Source organism: Archocentrus centrarchus, chromosome 1, assembly GCF_007364275.1.
Source record: "Archocentrus centrarchus isolate MPI-CPG fArcCen1 chromosome 1, fArcCen1, whole genome shotgun sequence".
NCBI lineage: Eukaryota > Metazoa > Chordata > Actinopteri > Cichliformes > Cichlidae > Archocentrus > Archocentrus centrarchus.
The window spans coordinates 210,557-232,170 of NC_044346.1; the positions used below are offsets into that span (position 1 = coordinate 210,557).

General features: G+C 42.7%; 3 protein-coding genes and 1 long non-coding RNA gene across 5 annotated transcripts; 2 read left to right on the top strand and 2 right to left on the bottom strand.

The window, feature by feature from the left end:
- The first annotated feature begins 4,758 nt into the window (after positions 1 to 4,758).
- Positions 4,759 to 12,030, top strand: LOC115779761 (uncharacterized). Its single transcript, XR_004019937.1, has 3 exons — positions 4,759 to 4,823; positions 8,677 to 8,795; positions 10,950 to 12,030. It is a non-coding gene; the product is annotated as an uncharacterized LOC115779761 (long non-coding RNA).
- Positions 12,031 to 15,001: 2,971 nt separating this feature from the next.
- On the bottom strand, positions 15,002 to 15,461 carry LOC115779632 (histone H3). The gene has a single exon (XM_030728395.1). It carries the CDS (start codon positions 15,452 to 15,454, stop codon positions 15,044 to 15,046), a length of 411 nt encoding a protein of 136 aa, XP_030584255.1. The 5' UTR covers positions 15,455 to 15,461; the 3' UTR covers positions 15,002 to 15,043.
- Positions 15,462 to 15,724: 263 nt separating this feature from the next.
- Positions 15,725 to 16,120, top strand: LOC115779657 (histone H2A-like). Of its 2 annotated transcripts, XM_030728431.1 has the most exons (2): positions 15,725 to 15,805; positions 15,911 to 16,120. In XM_030728431.1, exons 1-2 carry the CDS (start codon positions 15,725 to 15,727, stop codon positions 16,109 to 16,111), a joined length of 282 nt encoding a protein of 93 aa, XP_030584291.1. In that variant the 3' UTR covers positions 16,112 to 16,120. The 2 variants fall into 2 exon arrangements, with proteins under 2 accessions (XP_030584291.1, XP_030584284.1); XM_030728424.1 differs by having other exon boundaries at positions 15,725 to 16,120.
- A 2,492-nt stretch (positions 16,121 to 18,612) lies between these two features.
- On the bottom strand, positions 18,613 to 19,027 carry LOC115779733 (histone H4). Its single transcript, XM_030728511.1, has one exon. It carries the CDS (start codon positions 18,922 to 18,924, stop codon positions 18,613 to 18,615), a length of 312 nt encoding a protein of 103 aa, XP_030584371.1. The 5' UTR covers positions 18,925 to 19,027.
- Positions 19,028 to 21,614: the final 2,587 nt, after the last annotated feature.

Below are 21,614 nucleotides of genomic sequence, written 5' to 3' on the forward strand. Positions count from 1 at the left end.
CAGTTGGGAGGAACCTTCTTGAAAAAGAACTTCTAGCTTCACATTTTCTTCTTGCTTTTAGAAGAAGGAGTCAATTTTATAATTGTCTCCGTTTGTCCCACGTCAATTATTCTCTCATTGTCATCCTTAATGTGGTAGTTCCCATCGTGGTTAACCACTGGAAGCTGAGGGTATACTTTTTCAAACTTAAGCTCCTTTTCATAAGAGGAGGGCTTCTTCATTGAATTGAGATGTGATTCTTCTCAATATCTTCCAGGCTTTTATTCTTCTTGTCCTTAGTTGCTTGCATCAATTTCTGCCCTTCTTTTTCAAAAAGCTGAAGGACATTAAGTTCTATTTGCCTTTTGTCTTTTTGTCGTTCTCCTTTCTTCCCCTTCTTTTGTTCCGCTTTGTGTGTGGAACCACATCTGGTTTTAAAGTTCCAGGGTTGATCAATATGTGGCCATCGTTTATGCCAGTTTTCTGATATCTTTGCAATGAGTAATTTAATCAATGAATTACTCCGTGGGGTAATTGCTTTCAAAACCTTAGTATTGTTGTCAGACATTTTAATGAATTCTCAAATTTCCCCCCCTTTTTTTTCAATTAATTGATTAATTTTCAATGAACATGTTTTATTTTCAATTAATCAATTTTATTGTAATCAAAAAATTTTATTTATCGGTTTATTTGTTAATCATTAACAGTAATTGATAAAATCTTTTCTCAATCTTAAGCCAATTATTTATTAGTCACTCAGCCACAATCAATAAATACTAAATTGCCAACGCCAGAAGAGATACAAACCTGCTGACGCAAAAACTATTCACCCCACTATAACGATATCACTCAAATTCATCCAAAAGTAGTTCATCCAGAAGTAATAAATGCATGAATTAGCTTTTCAGCATCACTCTGAGAAAGGATGTTTCTAATTTTAGAAATATTGCGCAAATGCAAAAAAGCGGTCCTACATATTTGTTTAAGTGAGCTGTGGTGAGCTGGGGCTGACGGACCCCCAGCAGTGGAGCCTTCAGTGGCCTATCACCTTCACCCTAACCGCAGGTCACTTTCAGCTTCTTCTAATATTTCTCTGCCCAGTAAGATGGATCGCCTCACTGCATCCATCTATCAAAGGATGTACAAATATGCAGCACAGTCAGTGTGTTCCCTTAATGCGGTTACACTACTGTCAGCTTATCAGGCAGAGATTTTAGAGGACATGGGCCTCCAAACCCGGCCCTCTGGGATGAGATCTGTGTGGTCAAAGATCTCATCCTACGCTCGTCCAGGGGAGCAGTCCAAGGTTGTGGACATGTAATGGGCCTTGCAGTCTCAGGTGAGAGAGCTTTATGGCTAAACCTGTCATGATTGGGAGACACTCAGAAGGTTGAAGTCATGGATGCAGCCTGTGACCCAGCCAAGAGTCTTTTTGGCCCAGCCTTGGAGAAAATTAGAGAAACAAGCACTCTCAGAAAGCAGGAGGGAGAAGCTTTCAATCTCTGCTTACCCAGAAAAGTGAACCTACAATCTCACCAGGTGCCTAGAGTAGGCTTCGCAGCGGCAGCTGCAGCCATGAGGGGTAGGCAGAGTGGAGCTAAAGTTCAGAGGCAAGCGGCAAGACCACAGTCTTCTAATATATATGTTTGTCCTCCTTACTCCATTTGTAATTTTAGTGTTGTGAAGCACTGTGTGATCTATGTCTTGAGAGATGCTATATAAATAAAATTTTACTTACTTGCTTACTTACTTACTTCTTGAGTATTTATTCATGTATAGCCTTTGACCTTTGTCCAACACAAATACTCCTTCATTTCCTGTTGTCCTTTCCTTGGAAAACACCATAGGAGCCGCAGGTTATTTTAAAACAGACTTCAACATAGACACACAAAGCAAGGGGGCTCGCACTGTCACAACATACACAAGCTAACATTTGCACAGCTTTCAATGTCAACCACCTCCAGAGGACTACGCCCACTGGGGGTTGAATACTTGGGTCTCTCCACCTTTTGGTTTGAGAACCGAAGAAGCCTTTTGGATGAGAATTGAAAGCTCTTCAAGAAACAAAAAGTCACCCTTTTTGCAAGCTCCAGAGACTACTTTCACAGTCATTAAGATGGATTCACTATAAGTCAGCTTCACTGCATATGGACATAAATCAAATCACACAATCATTCATTTTTAGGACCTTAATCTGTGCTGTTAACAGATCTCGGTGCTTAGGTGCTGCAGCAGAATAAAAACTCTCCTCTCTAAAGGTACATCCACCGGAAACAAAGGCTTGTGCAAACATAAGAAGCCTTGTTAAAGACCATCCAAAGGTCATTCACATTAAGCCTGGGCTTTGAAGCTCAGTGTTGTGCACTGTGGACCAACTTTTGTTCCAGGAACTCTCTGTAAGAGACTGCAGTCATCTCTGTACCTGCAGCTGAACAGTGCACACCTGCCCCACCATTCACTGCTAGCAGTCAGTACAATAAGAAAGGCCTGGGGTTTTCAGAGAGAGAGAGTTCTGTCATAACTTCATTCTTTTTTCTCCATTACAGTCAAAGTGGGCTCTAATGAGTCCTTTATTCCCACTGGCTTCCTTCTGTCAGCGTCACAGTGAAACCTGACTGAGTTAAAACTGTGTCCCCTAAGACACATGCAGGATGATGCAGTCTCTTGCAAATTCAAAGTTTATGACTGAAAATTATGCTATCACATAATGTGGTTTTTATGAAGTGTTATTGTGATTCACATCCATGAGGGAAGATGATTTGCTAAACTATGGTCTCCTGTCAAACGTATAGAGTATCCATCAATTTTCAAACGTCTGCTGTGAGGTGAACTGCTGTGGTCAGATATTTACAGCCATCATGTAAGTCACAATGAAATGTTAAATCTTCAGTGTGAGCTGCAAAATAAAGCAGCTTTACATACTGCAGCAGAATCAGTGTTTCAGAACAACTGAGTTCACACAATAAAAGCTCCCAATGCAGGACTGCCAACTCAGTGATGTTTGGATCCCTCTTTAAGATTCATTTCTGGCACTTTGAGCCTGTAGATGGTGCAGCACAGAGACTGGAGAGGAAACCAGGAACAGAGCATTGAACTCAGAGACAGGGAGCTGAATTCTTACAGACGTCAGGATGTAAGAACAACAGAAATAACAGCACTCAGCCTACAGCAGTAATCACAGCTCGGGGTTAATAACCCAACAGCACCCGCAGACCATGACTCCACCTCCTCCCTGGAACAGAAGATGCCATCTGATCGGGACTTTAGGGCTCAGCTGGTTAGCAGAGCTAATCCTGCTCCTCTGGCCTGCGCTGCAGGAACGCTGCTGCTTTCATGTTGCTCTTTGCTTTACTTCCTCGTTTTCATCCTTCTGTTTAGGTTGTGTTCTTTTGTTAGCTGGACAGGCAGCAGCTAACATTATAGTCGTCCTTCTGCTTCTCTCACAGCCAGCCTGGTGTTAAGAGGTGACCCTGAAATGTTTTACTGAGTGTGGAGTCATTTGTCAGGTCTTAACAAATTTATTAGACCCCCACCCAGTGTGAGGTTTATGCCACAGCTGCCCTGAAAGTGCAATTAGCAAAATCAATTTTATGTTTCTGTAATGTTCAAACCACCAGTATGTGCAAGCTGTTTCATCAAAATATTTAATTTAAAATACACTAAATGTTAAAAGGATTTTTCAAATTTACTGTTTTACAAAAAAGCAGAAAAACAAATAAAACACATTATTATTAATTTTTGATTAAGATGCTTACAGTTACAATTCCTGAATAGTAAACCAGTTTTTGTGGTTGAATGTTATTGATCTCACTGATCAATAGTCGAGTGTGTCGGCTCAAATTTGGGTATAAAAATGTAAATTCAGTTTGTTGTTTGCCAAATAAATATTAATATAACTCTTAGTTTTTGACAGATTTGTAAATTATTTGTGTTTTCTTGTCTTTATGAAGACCTTATAAATTTGTTCAGCACTCTGCAGTGTGTGAAAGGTTCTTTGTTTTTCTGTATTTCACAAAGTGAATAAAGCGAGAGGCAAAACAAAAAGAGGAACTGGTCATCCACGAAGCAGAAGTCTTCATCTTATCTTCATCTGTTAATGACTTAGCGAGTTACAGCTCACATAAATGAGGTCGAGACTGCAGCTGCTAAACATAAACCTCTGTAGCACAAAGTCACTTCTGCTTTTTCTCTGACTGCTTTAATCATCTGCTTTCTGTTAGCTTTCAGTAACCTCTGCTCTTATTTGAAGACAAATAAGTCAGAGCAGGGTGATTGTTGCAGTGGAAGTGTTTATAGTCTGAATCTTTCCAAAGTAAGTGAAATTATCTGCCAGTGCAGGAAGATAATTACACTTGGTGAGATTTCTTGAAATAAGACAAATAATCTTTAGAATGACTCGATATTTTGTCCCAGTCGGCCGGGAGAAGTTCGCGGCCGACTGGGCCGACTGGGCCGACTGCAACAAAAGTTAGAAATGATGATTCTGACAACTGTTCTGGTTTCCTGTCATCATCTTAATAAACTGTTGGGCACAGCAGGCAATATTCATATCAGAAAGATACAGACACAGAGGATAGTTACTAGTGACTGCTCTACAAATGCACAGCAGTGTGCTGCTCAGTCCAGGTAAACACCTCTGAGACATTTGGAGCACCTCTTCCTCCTCCACTCAGCAGTAAAGACATGTTCAAATAAGGGCATGAAGCCACTCAGCGGGTTTGGCCATAATCAGCCTGCCCTCTATAAAAAGGTCTCCTCATTCTGACTGCAGCCACTGCAGCAGCATCTCATACTGAGAGGAAACAGAGCACCCAGCGTCGGTCAGACTTTCTCCACCACACGAGGTAAGCTTGTTGTTTTACTGAATGAAATTAAAGAATTTAGATCATAACTTAAAATAAACTCAAGCAGAGAAGTTTTCTGTTCACCATCTCATTTGCATTCAACAACCAACAAGACAGCAGCATTACGTGCTAAATGTGTGTAACATTAAGGACACACATGAACATCAGCAGGGAGAAACATAAAGAAAAACAAACTCCAAAACCCGATAAGCTGTCTCACTGTTGTACTCAAAGAAACCCCATATGGGACTCTGCTGCTTTCTCGGCAAACTGCTGCCATTACTTGTCGGACCAGTGCGATGAGCACACGCACACGGTTGTGGCACTCCCAGCTTAAACTGCTAGAGTGGAAAAAAATTATTTCATCTCACTCCACAAATTAGATAACATAACGAAAACGAAAGTCAATTTTCTATAATTTCAATTTTTTTTTAGTGATTTTTGTAAACCCACAATATAGTTTTAGTTATCATTTTTCCCCTTTATTGTCATTTTTAGTTAACAAAAATATTTTATCAATTTGAGTTTTTGTTACTTCGCTGATTTTCATTAACGATAATGATGAATAAGTTTGAACATGAAAAACAGTAGAAGTTATAAACTGAAAGTACCATTAGTCCTGAGATACTTTAGAAGTCAGACGAATGAGATACTTTAAAGTATCTCGAGACTGAAACTTTTACTCAACAGACTTGTGGCTGTGAATGATGATTACAATATAATGACAACAACAAGAACATCAGTTCAATTCAATTCAATTTTAATTAGAAAATGCCAAATCAGAATAAACAGTTGCCTCAAGGTGCTTTATATTGTGGGTAAAAACCCTATAATAATAACACATAAAACCCAATAATCAAAACGACCCCCTATGAGCAGCACTTGTGACAGTGGGAAGGAAAAACTCCCTTTTAACAGGAAGAAACCTACAGCAGAACCAGGCTCAGGGAGGGGCAGTCATCTGCTGTGACCAGTTGGGCTGAGGGGAGAGAGACAGGACAAAAGACACACTGTGGAAGAGAGCCAGAGATTGATAATAACTAATGATTAAATGCCGAGTGGAGTATAAACAGAGTAAATAAGGTGAATGAAAAGAAATACATAATGGGAACCCCCCAGCAGCCTAGGCCTAAAGCAGCATAACTAAGGGAGGGTTCAGGGTCACCTGATCCAGCCCTAACTATTAGCTTGATCAAAAAGGAAAGTTTTAAACCTAATCTTAAAATAGAGAGGGTGTCTGTCTCCCGAATCCAAGCTGGGAGCTGGTTCCACAGAAGAGGGGCCTGAAAGCTGAAGGCTCTGCCTCCCATTCTACTCCCAATAGTGAACTTCTCTCTCAGTTAGGGTGATATGGTACTATGAGGTCTTTGAGATAAGATGGGGCCTGATTATTCAAGACCTTGTATGTGAGGAGAAGGATTTTAAATTCTATTCTAGATTTAACAGGGAGCCAATGAAGAGAAGCCAATATGGGAGAAATCTGCTCTCTCTTTCTAGTCCCTGTCAGTACTCTAGCTGCAGCATTTTGGATCAGCTGAAGGCTTTTCAGGGAGCTTTTAGGACACTCTGATAATAACGAGTTACAATAGTCCAGCCTAGAAGTAATAAATGCATGAATTAGCTTTTCAGCATCACTCTGAGAAAGGATGTTTCGAATTTTAGAAATATTGCACAAATGCAAAAAAGCAGTTCTACATATTTGTTTAATATGTGCATTGAAGGACATATCCTGGTCAAAAATTACTCCAAGATTTCTCACAGTGTTACTGGAGGCCAAGGTAATAGAATAGAACTTTATTGTCATTATACATACAACAAAATTCCATTCAGAACAACCACCCAAGAGGAGGACAGATAAGACTAACATAGGGGAGATGGGTGTCTAATGCCATTCAGAGTAAGTATCTGGTTAGACACCATGTTTCTAAGATTTGTGGGGCCGAGTACAAGAACTTCAGTTTTATCTGAATTTAGAAGCAGGAAATTAGAGGTCATCCAGGTCTTTATGTCTTTAAGACATTCCTGCAGTTTAACTAATTGCTGTGCATCATCTGGCTTCATGGATAGGTAAAGCTGAGTATCATCTGCATAGCAATGAAAATTTATGCAATGCCTTCTAATAATACTGCCTAAGGGAAGCATGTGTAATGTAAATAATATTGGTCTTAGCACAGAACCCTGTGGAACTCCATAATTAACTTTTGTGTGTGAAGAAGACTCCCCATTTACATGAACAAATTGGAGTCTATTACCGTATTTTTCGGACTATAAGTCGCTCCAGAGTATAGGTCGCACCAGCCAAAAAATGCATAATAAAGAAAAAAAAAACATATATAAGTCGCACTTGACTATAAGTCGCACTTTTTTTTGAGGGGGGGGGGGTTATTTGATAGAATCCGAGACTCAGAGCAGAAATTCCATCTTGAAAGGCAATTTAAAATAATAATGGATTAAAGAACAGGGCGAACACGGTTACGCCTACGTTATGCTAACGTAACACATTCAGCTACATGACACACAACGAACAGAGTACGTGTCTGGTATGTTAACGTAACATTAACAGTTATTCAGATAACCATAGCATAAAGAACATGCTAACAAGTTAACCAAACCATCAATCCATTGAATTCTTCATCCTCGGTGTCACTTCTAAACAACTCCGCACACTCCGTACGTAGACGAAGCGCCGCTTCCTCTTCTGTGTCGCTTTCGTCAGACTCGTCGTCAGCTGCAGTTCCAATTATTCCAGCCTTTCTGAATCCCAACAGGATGGTTTGTCACTGAAGCCCATGTTTTCTTGATCCATCCAATGACTTCCAAGAAAGTTGGGTGGCGCATTCTCCCAGTTGCCGTTAAGCTGTGCTCTCCATCCATCATCCACTGCGCCCACAGGTTACGCAAGACTGCCTTAAAGCTGCAGTTCACGGAGATGTCAAGTGGCTGGAGTCTTTTGGTTCATGTGTTATAAATTTCACATATAAGTCGCTCCGGAGTATAGGTCGCACCCCCAGCCAAACTATGAAAAAAAGTGCGACTTATACTCCGGAAAATACGGTAGATAAATATGATTCAAACCACTGAGGTGCAGTACCTTTAATACCTATAGTATGCTCTAATCTCTGTAATAAAATGTTATGATCAACAGTATCAAAGCTGCACTGAGGTCCAACAGGACAAGAACAGAGATGAGTCCACTGTCAGAGGCCAGAAGAAGATCATTGGTAACCTTCACTAATGCTGTTTCTGTACTGTGATGAATTCTGAAACCTGACTGAAACTCTTCAAATAAACTGTTCCTCTGCAGATGATCAGTTAGCTGTTTTATACCTACTCTGCTGGATATTCCATAAGATATGCATTGATATGTAACACATAAAACATATGAATGTCTTCTGAACTGTCTTCTGTCATTTTAGGCTTTGTGGAAAACTCAGTTTCTTATTTTGAAAAAGAGAGAAATATTGATTGTGCCTCAGAGTATTTAGTACGAGAACAAACAGACTGAATGTTGGACAAAGGTCTGCTGCAGGACACTGCTGCTTCACAGCAAAAGACTGTTGGTCTGAGTCAACAAGCTGCCTGTGTGGGGAGGTCGCAGAAGTCCTGAGGAAAAAGAACAGTGACCTTTGACCTTTCAGTCAAATTTTGAATCCAGATGGCTTTTCTCCTTTCAATTTCAACCAAATCTCAGCACTGTTGAGACGTCTCAGTGTGATTGCCAAGTTTTTGCTGTGTGGATAATAAATGAACCACACATAGAGTAAAGAACAAGTGAACAAGAGCTGATGCTGGACAGACTGAGTGTGAATGGGCTTTTATTGACAGCACTGTGCTCTGTCATTACTCTGTACAGATGGCTCGCCTGTTCACTGTGACAATGACCTTCTGTCTGATTGCCACAAGTCTGGGTGAAATAGACCTGGGACGGCTTTCAGGACTAATACAGAAGCTGAAAAATGATATCACAAAAAAGTAAGTTCACAGTTTTATTTGGCTGTTTTCACTTATTTTCTGCTCTTTTTCTTTCCTTTAAGATTAGAGAGCTGCGATACCCGCTGAGAATACAGGAAGGTAAAGGTCACACGCCTTTGGAACAGCTGTCCATAACAGCTCAGTCTGACATTTCTATGCTTTTGTAGCTGTAAAATAAAAGTATCACCATGTTTTATATTTCAAGCGGCTGGATCAGCCCTCATGTTTAAAGCTTAACTTTATATGATTTGATGGATTTCATTCTTTTTGCTCTACTTGTTAGTTTTCACTTCATGAAGAGGGAATTTGCCTGGAGAACACGCCTACTACCGTATTTTTGCACTATAAGGCGCACTTAAAATCCTTATTTTCTCAAAAAAATCGGCAGTGCGCATTATAATCCGGTGCTCCTTATGTATGAATTCATGTTGCGCTTACTGACCTTGAATGAATTTTATGTGGTACACTGCGCTCAAAAATCTTTCAAAATGTTTTAGTGTGACTTTGGTAAGGGACGCTTCACAAATATCGACATTTTCCAGAGCGTACAAAGCGTACCACGGGAGGAGGGGGGTAACACCCAGCGTACGCTTTTCAAATAGTTAGAAAATGTCGGTTGGTCTGTGTAATTTGAGCGCCAATGCCCGAGGCATCCACACCACTGCACCATTACGTGGTCTGCAGTGATATGGTCTCCGGTCTGGTGGATCAGTTCAAAGGCCTCATTGAATTCTCTAAAATAGTCCATCATCGATTCACAAAATGACTCTACTGACGATATTAGACAGGAACAAGCTTGAGTGCAGCGCAGCAGGTGTGGAAAGCAGCCAAAGCCGCCGGAGATAAACAAGAAGTGGAAGCATTGTTCCAAAAATGGAAACCATACGCAGTAAACCGCAGAAAACGATGGATTTGGCCTATTTTCATCTATGCTGGCCCGTATATTTGTGCGTAATCTGGAGATCGGCGACCGCCACTGTCGCCAACTTTTGTGCAACAAAACTCGCTGTCTCGGGTGCCTGGATGGCTTAGTGGTGAAGCTGGTGACCACATACATATGCCGCGTTGTGGTGCGGGTGGCGCGGGTTTGCGTCCCAGCCTGTCACCAATTTGCCTGCGTGTCTTCCCCTGTATCTTTCCCCCATTTCCTGTCTCTCTCCACTGTCACAAAAAGCCGCTGTGGCCAAAAAAAATCCCTGTCTCAAAAATTGCTAGAAGGCGCTAAACGACGAATCGAGGTCCAGGGGTGTGCGCTGTCCCCCTCGGTGCCAAAGAGAGGTCCAGGCGATGCCACAGCGTATGAAGGGACGCAGTACGAGCGCTGTATGTACACAAAACACGGTGACAGCGGAGTTTTCAGGTTTCCGGTGTTGTGTCAAAAAGGGATTTCTCTTTTTTTTTTTACTTTAATGTTTTTTCTTTGCTTATATCGATAAATAGACAGGTGCACAGGATTTATGAAGGGCTTATATAAAATGAAGAAATGACTTGTTCTTACCCTCATTAATAAGAATATATTGTAGCGTCTGTTAAGATGTTGAAGAAGATGGCGAGAGATTGCCAGCAAAAGTTGCCCTTTTATTAACAATTAAATGGTTGCTGTGTGCCGCAACCAAAACAAAACAGTAACAACAACGAGACTGACTCAGATAATGACGAGAGGGAACCCGGCATGCTTGATGCTGAAATCGCCCAACTGTTCAACTCAGACACTGCAGATGAGAAATTTGATGGATTTGTGGAAGATGAATGATTTAAAATGTGAGGGTATTTTTCTGTATTTGTTACAGCTGAACAATATTCTGAGTTTTTGTGAATGAGTTGAATAAAATTCGACTTACCTGACGCTTTTGCTTCGCTCTACATATATTTTATCGTGCGCCTTATAACCCTGTGCGCCTTATGTATGAAAATAGACCCGTTCATTGATATTGCACCTTATGGTCTGCAAAATATGTTACATAATACATAATAAACAAAAATACCAACATCATGCTTACAAAATGTGAAACATATACAGAAATGTGTATTTACCAGGTTTTATGGAGTTACTCTACACAAATTCTAATGTGTGTGTGTGTGTGTGTGTGTGTGTGTGTGTGTGTGTGTGTGTGTGTGTGTGTGTGTGTGTGCTTGTTTTTCTTCTTTTGACAGGGTTAAATATCCAATGTTCGCTGTGGCTATGAGCATTCTGGCTCAGGACTCCTACGATGAAAAGCTCACAGACACGCTCACAGATAAAGACAGTGAGAACATCAAAAACAGTTTGTTGTTCATACAAAACAGATTAGTGATCGCCACAAAGAAAGACGTATTTGAGGGGGGAAGGAGATACACTGAACATGCAGAGTACCGTGTTCTGAAGAATCTTGATGATTTTGAAGTTCAGAAGGGTGATTTTTTGGTCTTCTTCTCTCTGGCCTCACCTTGTGATGAAAACTGTGCAAATCCAAAAAGTAAATTTAAGATCACTGACAAACTTCGTGATGTCTTCAATAATAAAATGTGGGGGGAAAAGGCATTTGTGTTTGAATATCTCTTTAAGCCACAGGGAGAGAACATTGACCCAACCAAAATAAAACTGGCCCTGGAACAAATTGGGAAATCTGTTGGTGTTCAAAACATATTTCGCTGTTACAGACTGAATGGAAAATTCCAGTGTATCAGCTGTGCTGAAGGCAACACTGTAACCAAAAACTGTTACACTGAGTGACCTCACAGAAAAGGTCACTGAGCTTCAAAGCAATTCAGGGGATACAACAGTGAAAAAAAAAGTCCCTGAATCCAGTTTGAAAATTATTAACGCTCATTTTTATTGTAGAAGCTTAAATGTTCGTCTCTCTGCTCGTTGGCTTCACTCACTGAGGACTCTGCTGTCCAAAGGTGCAGTCAGGTTTTTGTTTTTGACAGTTGATCCAAATCATTGATCTTTTTCTATTTGTAATCAGACTGAAATTTCACCATCAGCACGTGCTGTGTGGTCCTGATGTGACCCAAAGGTCAGAGCCTGATATTTGACCTGTGTGAGATGGACCTGTGTCTGACTTCATGCAGCCTCACCGGCATCAGTGAAGGCCACATCTGTCCTAAATGCTGCTCTCTGGGAACACTCTGAACATGAGCAGCCATTATTAATGATATTTTTATGGATCACTGAAGGTTTCCTGCAGTAAACCGGATGTATTACAGCATTCATGCCTTTGTATCGAATCCTCTGATGTCCTCTCTCATTAAAGCTCGGCTCAGCAAATATTCTTGTTTGTCTGTGTTTCAGTCATTTCACTGAGTCTGTCATTCTGCACGTGTGTTTGCACTTTAAAAATCAGTGCAATCATTTGCAGCTATAATGATTTAATACGGGAGGTTAAATCCCCAATTATGTGTCAGATAAACAACAACAGGGATTAAAAAAAAAAACAGCACTCATTAATTTTTTTCCTCAGCCAAAAAAAATAAATTAAGTAATTACATTTTTAAATTCAGCTTCCTCCTGAGACCTTTCAAATTAAAGCACAAGTTAAACATAGCAAATGTCACGGATGTTCAAAATATGCCATGTCAGTAAAATCATCTTACGGTGTGTGTTTGTTTCTTTGTCAGCCAACATCTCCGACACCATCAGGAGCTGAGCAACCAAACACGGTACAGGGGTAAATCTCAGGCCCTTGAAGGTTCTTATCTATATCACGCATTACGGTGTCATAATGTTGCCAAGCAACCACTTTCCCAAAGAATAGTTTTTACCATTTGTGCTCCTATGACACCTTATAAAAGCATCTTTACATTTCATGTCAGTAACATCTATTTTATATCCACAAAACTTGAAAATTATGATATACATATGATGCCATCATGTTGCCTGGCAACCACCTAACCATAGGCTAAAATGACATTCATACAGTAGAGCCATGGACATCCTGCTTCTGGTCCACTACAGCTTTCCAGTTTTGCACAGCAGCATTATTACGGATTAAAAATAACCAGCATAGACTTTACAGCAGTTTTATCAATATCGTTTATATTGTAATATAAGGGAAGAGTGAGATATCCAGAAAAGAATACGTCTGAATCATGCTGAGAACAGAGGAATATGGTGGCTCCTTTACTGACAGGTGACAAATAAAAGGAAAATCCTGCAGCAAAGAGCTGCTGTACAGTCGCTGTTATGGACTTTCACCTCTCATCGAAGAGACTTCTTCAGCTCAAAATCAAATGATAGCGAGTCCCCTTGAGGTGGTCCATGACCCACTACTGTTCATGCGCATCATCACATGAGCCAAGGTGTGAAAAGGGCCGTGGTTCAATACCATCAGGGGTTTTAGGCCCCATTTACACGATGCCGTGTACATTTTGAAACGGTGTCGTTTTGATGCGTTTCAGCCTTCCGTTTACATGATAGCGTTTCAGAAACGATCTGTGTTTACACGATGACACCTGAAACGATGAAAACGATGTAGTTCCCATGCCAGGCCACAAGTTGGTGTTGGTTTTCTCTTTGCAAAGTTTGTTTACGCAAGACGTGCATGCGTGGAGTGACACAGTAGGTAGCGCGGCAAATTGTTCACTACTTACAAAACGGCCAATGTGAGAGGTTTTGTGTGGACTGACAATGAGGTTGGATCGCTGCTGCACACAACGCTGAATTACAAAACGGTAAAAACACAAGAAAAGCATAAGAAGCACTCGATAATCCGCGAGTACTGTTTATCAGTTTGCGCGTGCGCAAAAAACTGTGGCCGTCGCAACCATAGTCTTACCGCAGTTTTCGGATTGTGCTGCCGTCTTTTCCTCTTTAGTAGGTGAGTCTTTGTTAGAGTCCAGAGAATCGAGTCTCTACACAATAGACGCCATCTTGTCTTTCAGTTGCGCTAGTAGAAACTTGAGTTAACTGAGGAGATAACCCACTGATTGCAGCCAGCAGTGTCTTCTCGTCTGCAGCGGGGCTGGTTGAAGCTGGCCGGTAGAGAGGCCCGCTTTCACGAGGAGCTTCTGGGGTGTTGAAAATATAGACGATCTCCATTGTTGTACCAGGAAAGCAGCGTAGACAAAGAACACCATTCAGTTTGAACGGAAGAGAACGACCGCACTGGTTTCCTTTGGTCTTGCGAGACCTTCAGCGCGATCCTGCACGTGATCTGTATTGTCCAATCACAGGCGAGGAAGCTGCCACACGGAATTCAATTCATTTCATTTCAACTCAATTCAATTTTATTTATATAGCGCCAAATCACAACAAACAGTCGCCTCAAGACGCTTTGTATTGTGGGTAAAGACCCTACAATAATACAGAGAAAACCCAACAGTCAAAACGACCCCCTATGAGCTGGAAGACACACATCCACTGTCCGTTTTTTTTTTTTTTTTTTACATTTTACTTTTACTTTTTTTTTTTTTTACATTTTTCTCATGAAGGTTTTGCTGATATCTCTTATGTACAGACAGCTGTGTCAGAAACAGCCACATGACCTCACATACTGTGGCCGATTGGTGAGATAATCCAGGATCCAGGATGTTAGGTGGTGGCCAATTCCAGTGTTTTCCAATTTATTCCCCAGGCTGTAGGCTGGATGGTGTTGAAAGCACTGGAGAAATCAAAGACAATTATTCTCACAGTGCTTCCAGGCTTCTCCAGGTGAGAAAGAGCTCGTTGTAGGAGGAAGATGATGGCATCATCCACTCCAATGTGCTGCTGATATGCAAACTGGAGTGGGTCCATTGAGGGTCCTACTACCCGATGCAGATGGGCTCAGGACAAAGTGACATCTATCTCTCTCTCTCTCACACACACACACACACACACACACACACACACACACACACACACACACACACACACAGAGAGCTGCCTTTGTTTACTATGTGCAGATTGATCAGTGACCTGTGAATGAAGTGTAGAATGAGAGAGCAGAAGATGAAGATGAATAGAGTAGTGTTTAAAGCACAGGAGTGAGCTCTGAATGTGAGAATATGAGTGATAGCAGCATGTTTGTGTTTGCAGCTGCAGCTCATTGATGAGCATAAGTTTGTAGATGCAGTCAGTATTGGAGCAGCTTGAGAGTGTAGTTTGTATCCGTGAATAAAACGCAGTGAACTTTGTAAAGGAGCTGAAGAGAGAGGTGATAAAAGTGATTGTAGTGATTTGTTGCTGCCGTGAGAGTGGGTGCAGTGTGAGAGGATCGAGCTCTCGGTGTGGGAGTGGGGGGGCTCTGAAAAGAGCCGTTGGGTTTGCTTTGGTGCACGGAGGCAGCTTAAGCTCTCTCTCCGCGGATGCGTCGGGCCAGCTGGATGTCTTTGGGCATGATGGTGACCCTCTTGGCGTGGATGGCGCACAGGTTGGTGTCCTCGAAGAGGCCGACGAGGTAAGCCTCGCTGGCTTCCTGCAGAGCCATGACGGCGGAGCTCTGGAAGCGCAGGTCGGTCTTGAAGTCCTGAGCGATTTCTCGGACCAGGCGCTGGAAGGGCAGCTTGCGGATGAGCAGCTCGGTGGATTTCTGGTAGCGGCGGATCTCGCGCAGAGCCACGGTACCGGGCCTGTAACGGTGAGGCTTCTTGACGCCTCCGGTGGCCGGGGCGCTCTTGCGAGCGGCCTTGGTGGCCAGCTGCTTCCTGGGGGCTTTGCCTCCAGTAGACTTACGGGCGGTCTGCTTGGTTCTTGCCATCCTTTCTTCCTTCTGTCAACACGACAAAACGTAGCGACAGGAGCGCCCGCTCGCTGCTCTTATATTGTGCGAGCGAGCGGCTGTGACGCGGCTGTGACGTTGCGTCAGAGCGCCGGCTCATTGGCGGCTCTCTCGTGGTCGAGGAAAGCGCGTTCAAAGTGCGCGCCACAAGCGACAGCGGCCCGCCCCTGCGCGCATATAAGCGAGGCTTTGCGCGGCTGCAAACACATTTCCTTGGAGTGTTGAAACTGCAACGAAACACAAGTCAACATGAGTGGACGCGGCAAGACCGGCGGCAAAGCCAGAGCTAAGGCCAAGACCCGCTCGTCCCGTGCTGGACTGCAGTTCCCCGTGGGCCGTGTCCACAGGCTGCTGCGCAAAGGCAACTATGCTGAGCGCGTTGGTGCCGGCGCCCCCGTCTACCTGGCGGCCGTGCTCGAGTACCTGACCGCTGAGATCCTCGAGCTGGCCGGCAACGCTGCCCGCGACAACAAGAAGACTCGCATCATCCCCCGACACCTGCAGCTGGCTGTGCGCAACGACGAGGAGCTCAACAAGCTGCTCGGCGGAGTCACCATCGCTCAGGGTGGCGTGCTGCCCAACATCCAGGCCGTGCTGCTGCCCAAGAAGACCGAGAAGCCCGCCAAGGCCAAGTAAACGCAACTTACTGCTACTGCAACACAAAGGCTCTTTTAAGAGCCACACACTGCTCTCTGAGACGCAGCCTCACCACAAACTACACAATTACAATCCGCTTCATTCACACTGAGCTCAGTAATGCAAACATCAGTCTGCTGAGAAGGTGAAAATGTTTGAGCCTTTATAACTTTTCGTCAATCCTGTCATTACTTTAATACTTGAAACCTGTAGTGAAACATTTAATGATTGGATGATTTCATTATTTGATAGTAAAAAGCACCAAAAACAATTGAACAAATTCCTGCTACACACATCAAATCATTTTGTACTCATGAAATCAGATTTCAGCCGCTGACTGTGGAGCTTTGGATTCATAGACCTGAATCAGTACTGCCACACTGATGGCACAGCGTGGTCAGGCCGACCAAATCACACTGAACTTCAGAGAGCTTCAAACTCATCGTGGCTGATCAATGTTTTGGTGCATTTCACCCCAGTTTCAACAGGTGGCTCACCTGCTGTTTCTGGGAGTTGCTGCCCAAGTGTTGGAGCTTCAACATGTCAGGATCTTGCTCACATTAAATCTTTAATTGAATTGAATTTAGTTTTTTGCTGCAGTACATACCCTCTTCAGATTGTGCTGAGATGTTTGTCATTGTTTCACAGGATGTGACAACAGCCAAAGTGGCCTTCAGTGTTTCCCTCAGTCCCTTCAAACCTTTGACACAGCCTCACTTTCCCATCACTGCTCTCCATGATATCCACCTGTAATAAATCAATCAGATTTTCATGATCCTTATTGATCCATTAAAATGCACTGATCAAAGCTGTGAGGAAACCACCTTCAGATTTTCTTGGAGTTTAAAGAACCTGGTTCACATTAATCTCACGCCCTCTATACTGCCATCGAGGCTTTTTGTGTCATATCTGCAGCAGTGCAAAGACTCCCTGATGGAGGAACCGTGCTCTCAGGTCACATCTGATACCTGTGCTTCTCTGACACACTGTCTCCAGATACACAATTCTGCACAACTGGACGAAGGCAAGGAAAGAGCTCTTGTTGTGCAGTGTGTTGCTCTTGTGTTGCGGGCTGTGAGCAGACGGGTTACTTGGTGATGGCCTTGGTGCCCTCAGGAGACCCTGGAGGTGATGTAAAGCGTGTCAGAGGTCAGTGTGAGCTGCTCACACTGAAACACAAAAACCTTCAACTGGACATTTCAGAGCTGCTTTAAGTCTTCCAGCTCTGCGCTGAGAGCTTCCAGAAGATGCCAGCAGCTCACACAGCAGCATGTGTGAGACTCACAAAGGACAGATTTCCACCTTCTTGTGCTGTTTTTAAGGATCTTCGTGGTTTATGTTTTGCCTGTTTCTCAAAAGTGCTTCTATATTGTGAGGCTGTGGGAAACTCAAGGTTTTTTAATTGCCCCTAAAGTCAGAGGTCAAAGCCACAGTAAATGGATTAGTTCTTATACGGCACTTTTCTACTCTGAGCACTCAAAGCGCTTATACAACACGTCTACATTCACCCGTTCATATGTAACTCAGCTATGTGCCTTTATTGTCTAACGGTCACACACATTCATACTCCAATACTTGCATCAGAGAGCAACTTGGGGTTCAATATCTTGCCCAAGGATACTTTGACACGCAGCCCGGAGGAGCCAGGAATCAAACTGCCAACCTTCCAATTAGTAGGTGACCTGAGCTGCAGCCAGGAGGTAGAGTGAGGTAGAGTGAGGCCACCTGCTTCTACAGCCAAACTAAAGAGCCACCTTTGTGACTGTCCTTCACTTCCTGTTTATTTCTGCTCCCACCTTTGACCTGCTGGGAATTATTTGATGTGTTTTGGGTCATCATAGCAGTTACTTATAGACTATATTCATTCCAATAATATATTCAGCCACTGAATTGTGTGAAATTATGTTAATGGAACTGAAAAAGACCTCAAACATGAACCATGGATTTATCTGATAATCGTTAGTGTTGACTGAGTCTCATTTCAAACAGAAGCTTCAGAGACGTTCACATCACAGCTCTCCAAAAACTGTTGTTGCATTATTGTGGAAATTAATCAGTATTTAGGGGTCATTAAAACGTGTTCATGAGTCATGACACAGCTCTCCCCTACCTCAGCTCCCTTTAGGAGTTCAACGTATTGCAATACTCAGGTGGCCCTGTACTCAGTACTGTGTGCACATGTATGAGAGCAAATGCTAGCTTGGGTTACTTCATGGTAGAAAGAGCCCAAAATAATATCACTTATCTTACCTGTGCTGATCATAATTAACTATCATGGTCACCATCTGCAATATTGGGTTTGTGTGTTTAAAGGATATGTATATAAACACTTGATTATCAGGGTATGTGTCTGTAGCAGGAGTGTCTGAAGAGTGTTTTTCAAGTAATGGTTTGAAGAGCTGTGGTGCGCTGCAAACAGGAATCATTTGTCCTTTTTGAACGTGTGGGCGGCCCTTAAAAGGACCTTTGTGTGTTTGTAGTTGTGTGTCTGAGCTGTGACCTTAACCTCCAAAGCCGTACAGAGTGCGGCCCTGCCTCTTGAGCGCGTACACCACGTCCATGGCGGTCACGGTCTTCCTCTTGGCGTGCTCGGTGTAGGTGACGGCGTCACGGATGACGTTCTCCAGGAACACCTTGAGCACCCCGCGGGTCTCCTCGTAGATCAGACCGGAAATACGCTTGACACCACCGCGGCGAGCCAGGCGGCGGATGGCGGGCTTGGTGATTCCCTGGATGTTATCACGGAGAACCTTGCGGTGACGCTTAGCGCCTCCTTTTCCGAGTCCTTTGCCTCCCTTACCTCTTCCACTCATTTTCACTGGTCAGTCAAAAGATCGTGAATAAACTTGCCGACGTGCTCACAGCTATTTCAGGGTGCTCTGAGGACGTAATTGAGAACAGGGGCGGGTCTTATTCGTGGCCGTGGGCAGCATCAGCGCCACCTGCTGACCGGTAGCAGGAATGATGTAGAGACTGAGGAAGACACTGATGAGACTCAGCAGATCGACGCGCTCTCAGGCCTGCTGGACTTCCTCTGATCTCTCTGCTCTCACTGAGCTTCACTGTAGTCTGAAATTCATCAACATTGTAGGGTTTAAATGTAAAGTTAAAAATGTCCTGACCGTAACAGGAAAGGGTTTTTCACCAATCCGGTCATTTAGAGTCAGCGTGGTCACGAGTTAAAATCCCTGAGCTCGTCCAAGGTTTCAGTAAAAGTGAAACAAGATGACAAAGCTCAGCCGAAGCGGGGTCAGAAGAGTGTGGTCAGCACTCTGAGGTGTGCAAAGAGCCACAAAAAATTTGGGTCTATTATAAATTGTATTGAAATGATTTTCCTTTTAAATTATGTCCTTTACCTTTTCCTAAAGCAATTTTTTTTTATCTGATTAGTTTGAATCAACTCTAAAGACGAATCTGCTGAAATAGATTTTTGTTACATGCAGGAGCTCCAAACAAACATGCAATGAAGACCGGCTTACAGTCACAGACATGATGTCTCTCAGTGTTCAGCTTAAAGGCATTTGACAGCATGAAAACTTAGTAAAACTAGTGGTATATTAAAACTGTAAGATAATTTCTCAGCATGATAAACAAACAAGGGATTTACCATTAAGAGCCACTGACACCTTGGTGTCCTGTTAAACTATAGTCCTGGTTGTTTGTGTAAATGTAATTATTGACCCATAAGGCCTGCAGGTCATGACTCAATTTGTTTAACTGACAGGGAGGAATTGGAACTTTATTTCACTTTCTCCACAGGAGCCTGAGACCAAACCTGAGACATTGATGCGCCTTTCACAGGAAACTAACCAGGATGACGGCCATATGTGAACAGTGTTTGTCTAAGAGGTGTAGGAATACATTTCAAGTGATAAATCGCTGACTACTGTGGATTGAACATCTATGTATTCAGTGAATATAAGCACTGTCAGAACTGATGAGTTGGAGGCTGAAGGCTGCATATTTAACTGCTACCTGTGCATTGACCCAGTTGATAATTTCTTTTTATGTTTGGAGTAAGAGCTTCGTAGAGTTGGACTTTGATTTGACCCAAAGATAGATGCAATCAACATATATCTAAAGAATTTTAGGCCAAAAATTAGGTAATAACGGAGTCAGAGTCACTGTTTGCCATGTGGGCCAATTTATATGAAGAATCTAGATTGAACTGACTGATTTTAAAAGCTAATACACTTCACAAGAGCATCACTGACACACAGAAGATCAATTATTGATATCAATAATCATGGGTCACTAGCTTATGGGAATGTGAAATAAATAGGTGTGTTCTGATTTATGTGTGTAACGGTGATCTTATCTTATCATGCTTACATCTACTGTTTGTTTTATTTTTTATTTTTGTTTTAATGCCATAAAAAATAATAGAATAGAGGGAAATATGTTATAAATATGACATTATTAAACCCTGTCTTAAACTTGCTGACAAAGATTGACAACCACAAAATATGAGACTAGTTTTTCACAAACGGGCCTTGTAACGTCCGGGTTGTGTTCGGTGGTGAAGAGGAGGCGGCGGGCAGCCAAAAAAACGCACAAGCACACTGGCACTGAGAATTTCAGTGTTGCCCTTTTAATAAACGTAATCTTCACAACCTTATGAAGCCCGGTTGAACGGCTGCTACAACAACACACATGAAAATGAGCAGTGTTCATACAACCTGTGACGGTGCAAAAAATAAGAAAAGGGAAAGGTCCTCCTCAAGCCAAAATGTCCGTCTGCAAAACATCTCCCGCTCTCTACCGAGGAGCGGTGGGCGCACACTGGTGACATCATCAACACAAAAAGACCAGACTGTCGTAAAGAGACATCACAATTACGACTGTTACAAGCTCTAGATAGATGCTGAAGTACCACGACCACAACTTATGGACATCTGCACTCAGTCCGGCCACTGTTAGCCCCGAGTACAGAGCTATAAATGATACAGGAATGATCTGGTTTTGCCTCTTTCATGTCTTTTTATATGATAAAGCCTGGGGATGGATACACCAATATGATTGTCCCCTGCCAGCACACATAGGTGGGCCCCATATGGGATAAGGAAGGGAAAACATTATCTATTAAACACGGACAAATTCAATTTAATATTCTTCAACCTCATATATTATACACCATACAGATTGAGTAAACTATCACTGACAAATGCCAAAGGTGTAAGATGTCTGTTGGGGATGTTCTCCATTTGCTTTGGAGTTTTGCATTCACAATAAATATATCTAAAACAAAAAGGTGGATTCTTAGCAAAGAAAGAAGCAGTAAACTCTGGAGCAGCTCTCGATCACTGTCTTAGTTAAGGCACTGCAGGGAGCTGAGGAACACGTTTGGCTGTGTACGGTTCAAATGCAGTGATAGACGAATAAAGATCAGGAGTTATCTTCAGAACAAAGTTCACCTCATCCGGTTGGCTTTGGTCTCATCGCCGCCATCGACAGACTGATAAGTGTTGTTCACGTCAGCAATCTGAAACAGAGACGAGTGATT

What these genes read in the sequence shown, in the direction of transcription:
- LOC115779657 (XM_030728424.1), top strand. Translation starts at nt 15,725, where the DNA reads ATGAGTGGACGCGGCAAGACCGGCGGCAAAGCCAGAGCTAAGGCCAAG.
- LOC115779733 (XM_030728511.1), bottom strand. Translation starts at nt 18,924, where the DNA reads ATGAGTGGAAGAGGTAAGGGAGGCAAAGGACTCGGAAAAGGAGGCGCT.
- LOC115779632 (XM_030728395.1), bottom strand. Translation starts at nt 15,454, where the DNA reads ATGGCAAGAACCAAGCAGACCGCCCGTAAGTCTACTGGAGGCAAAGCC.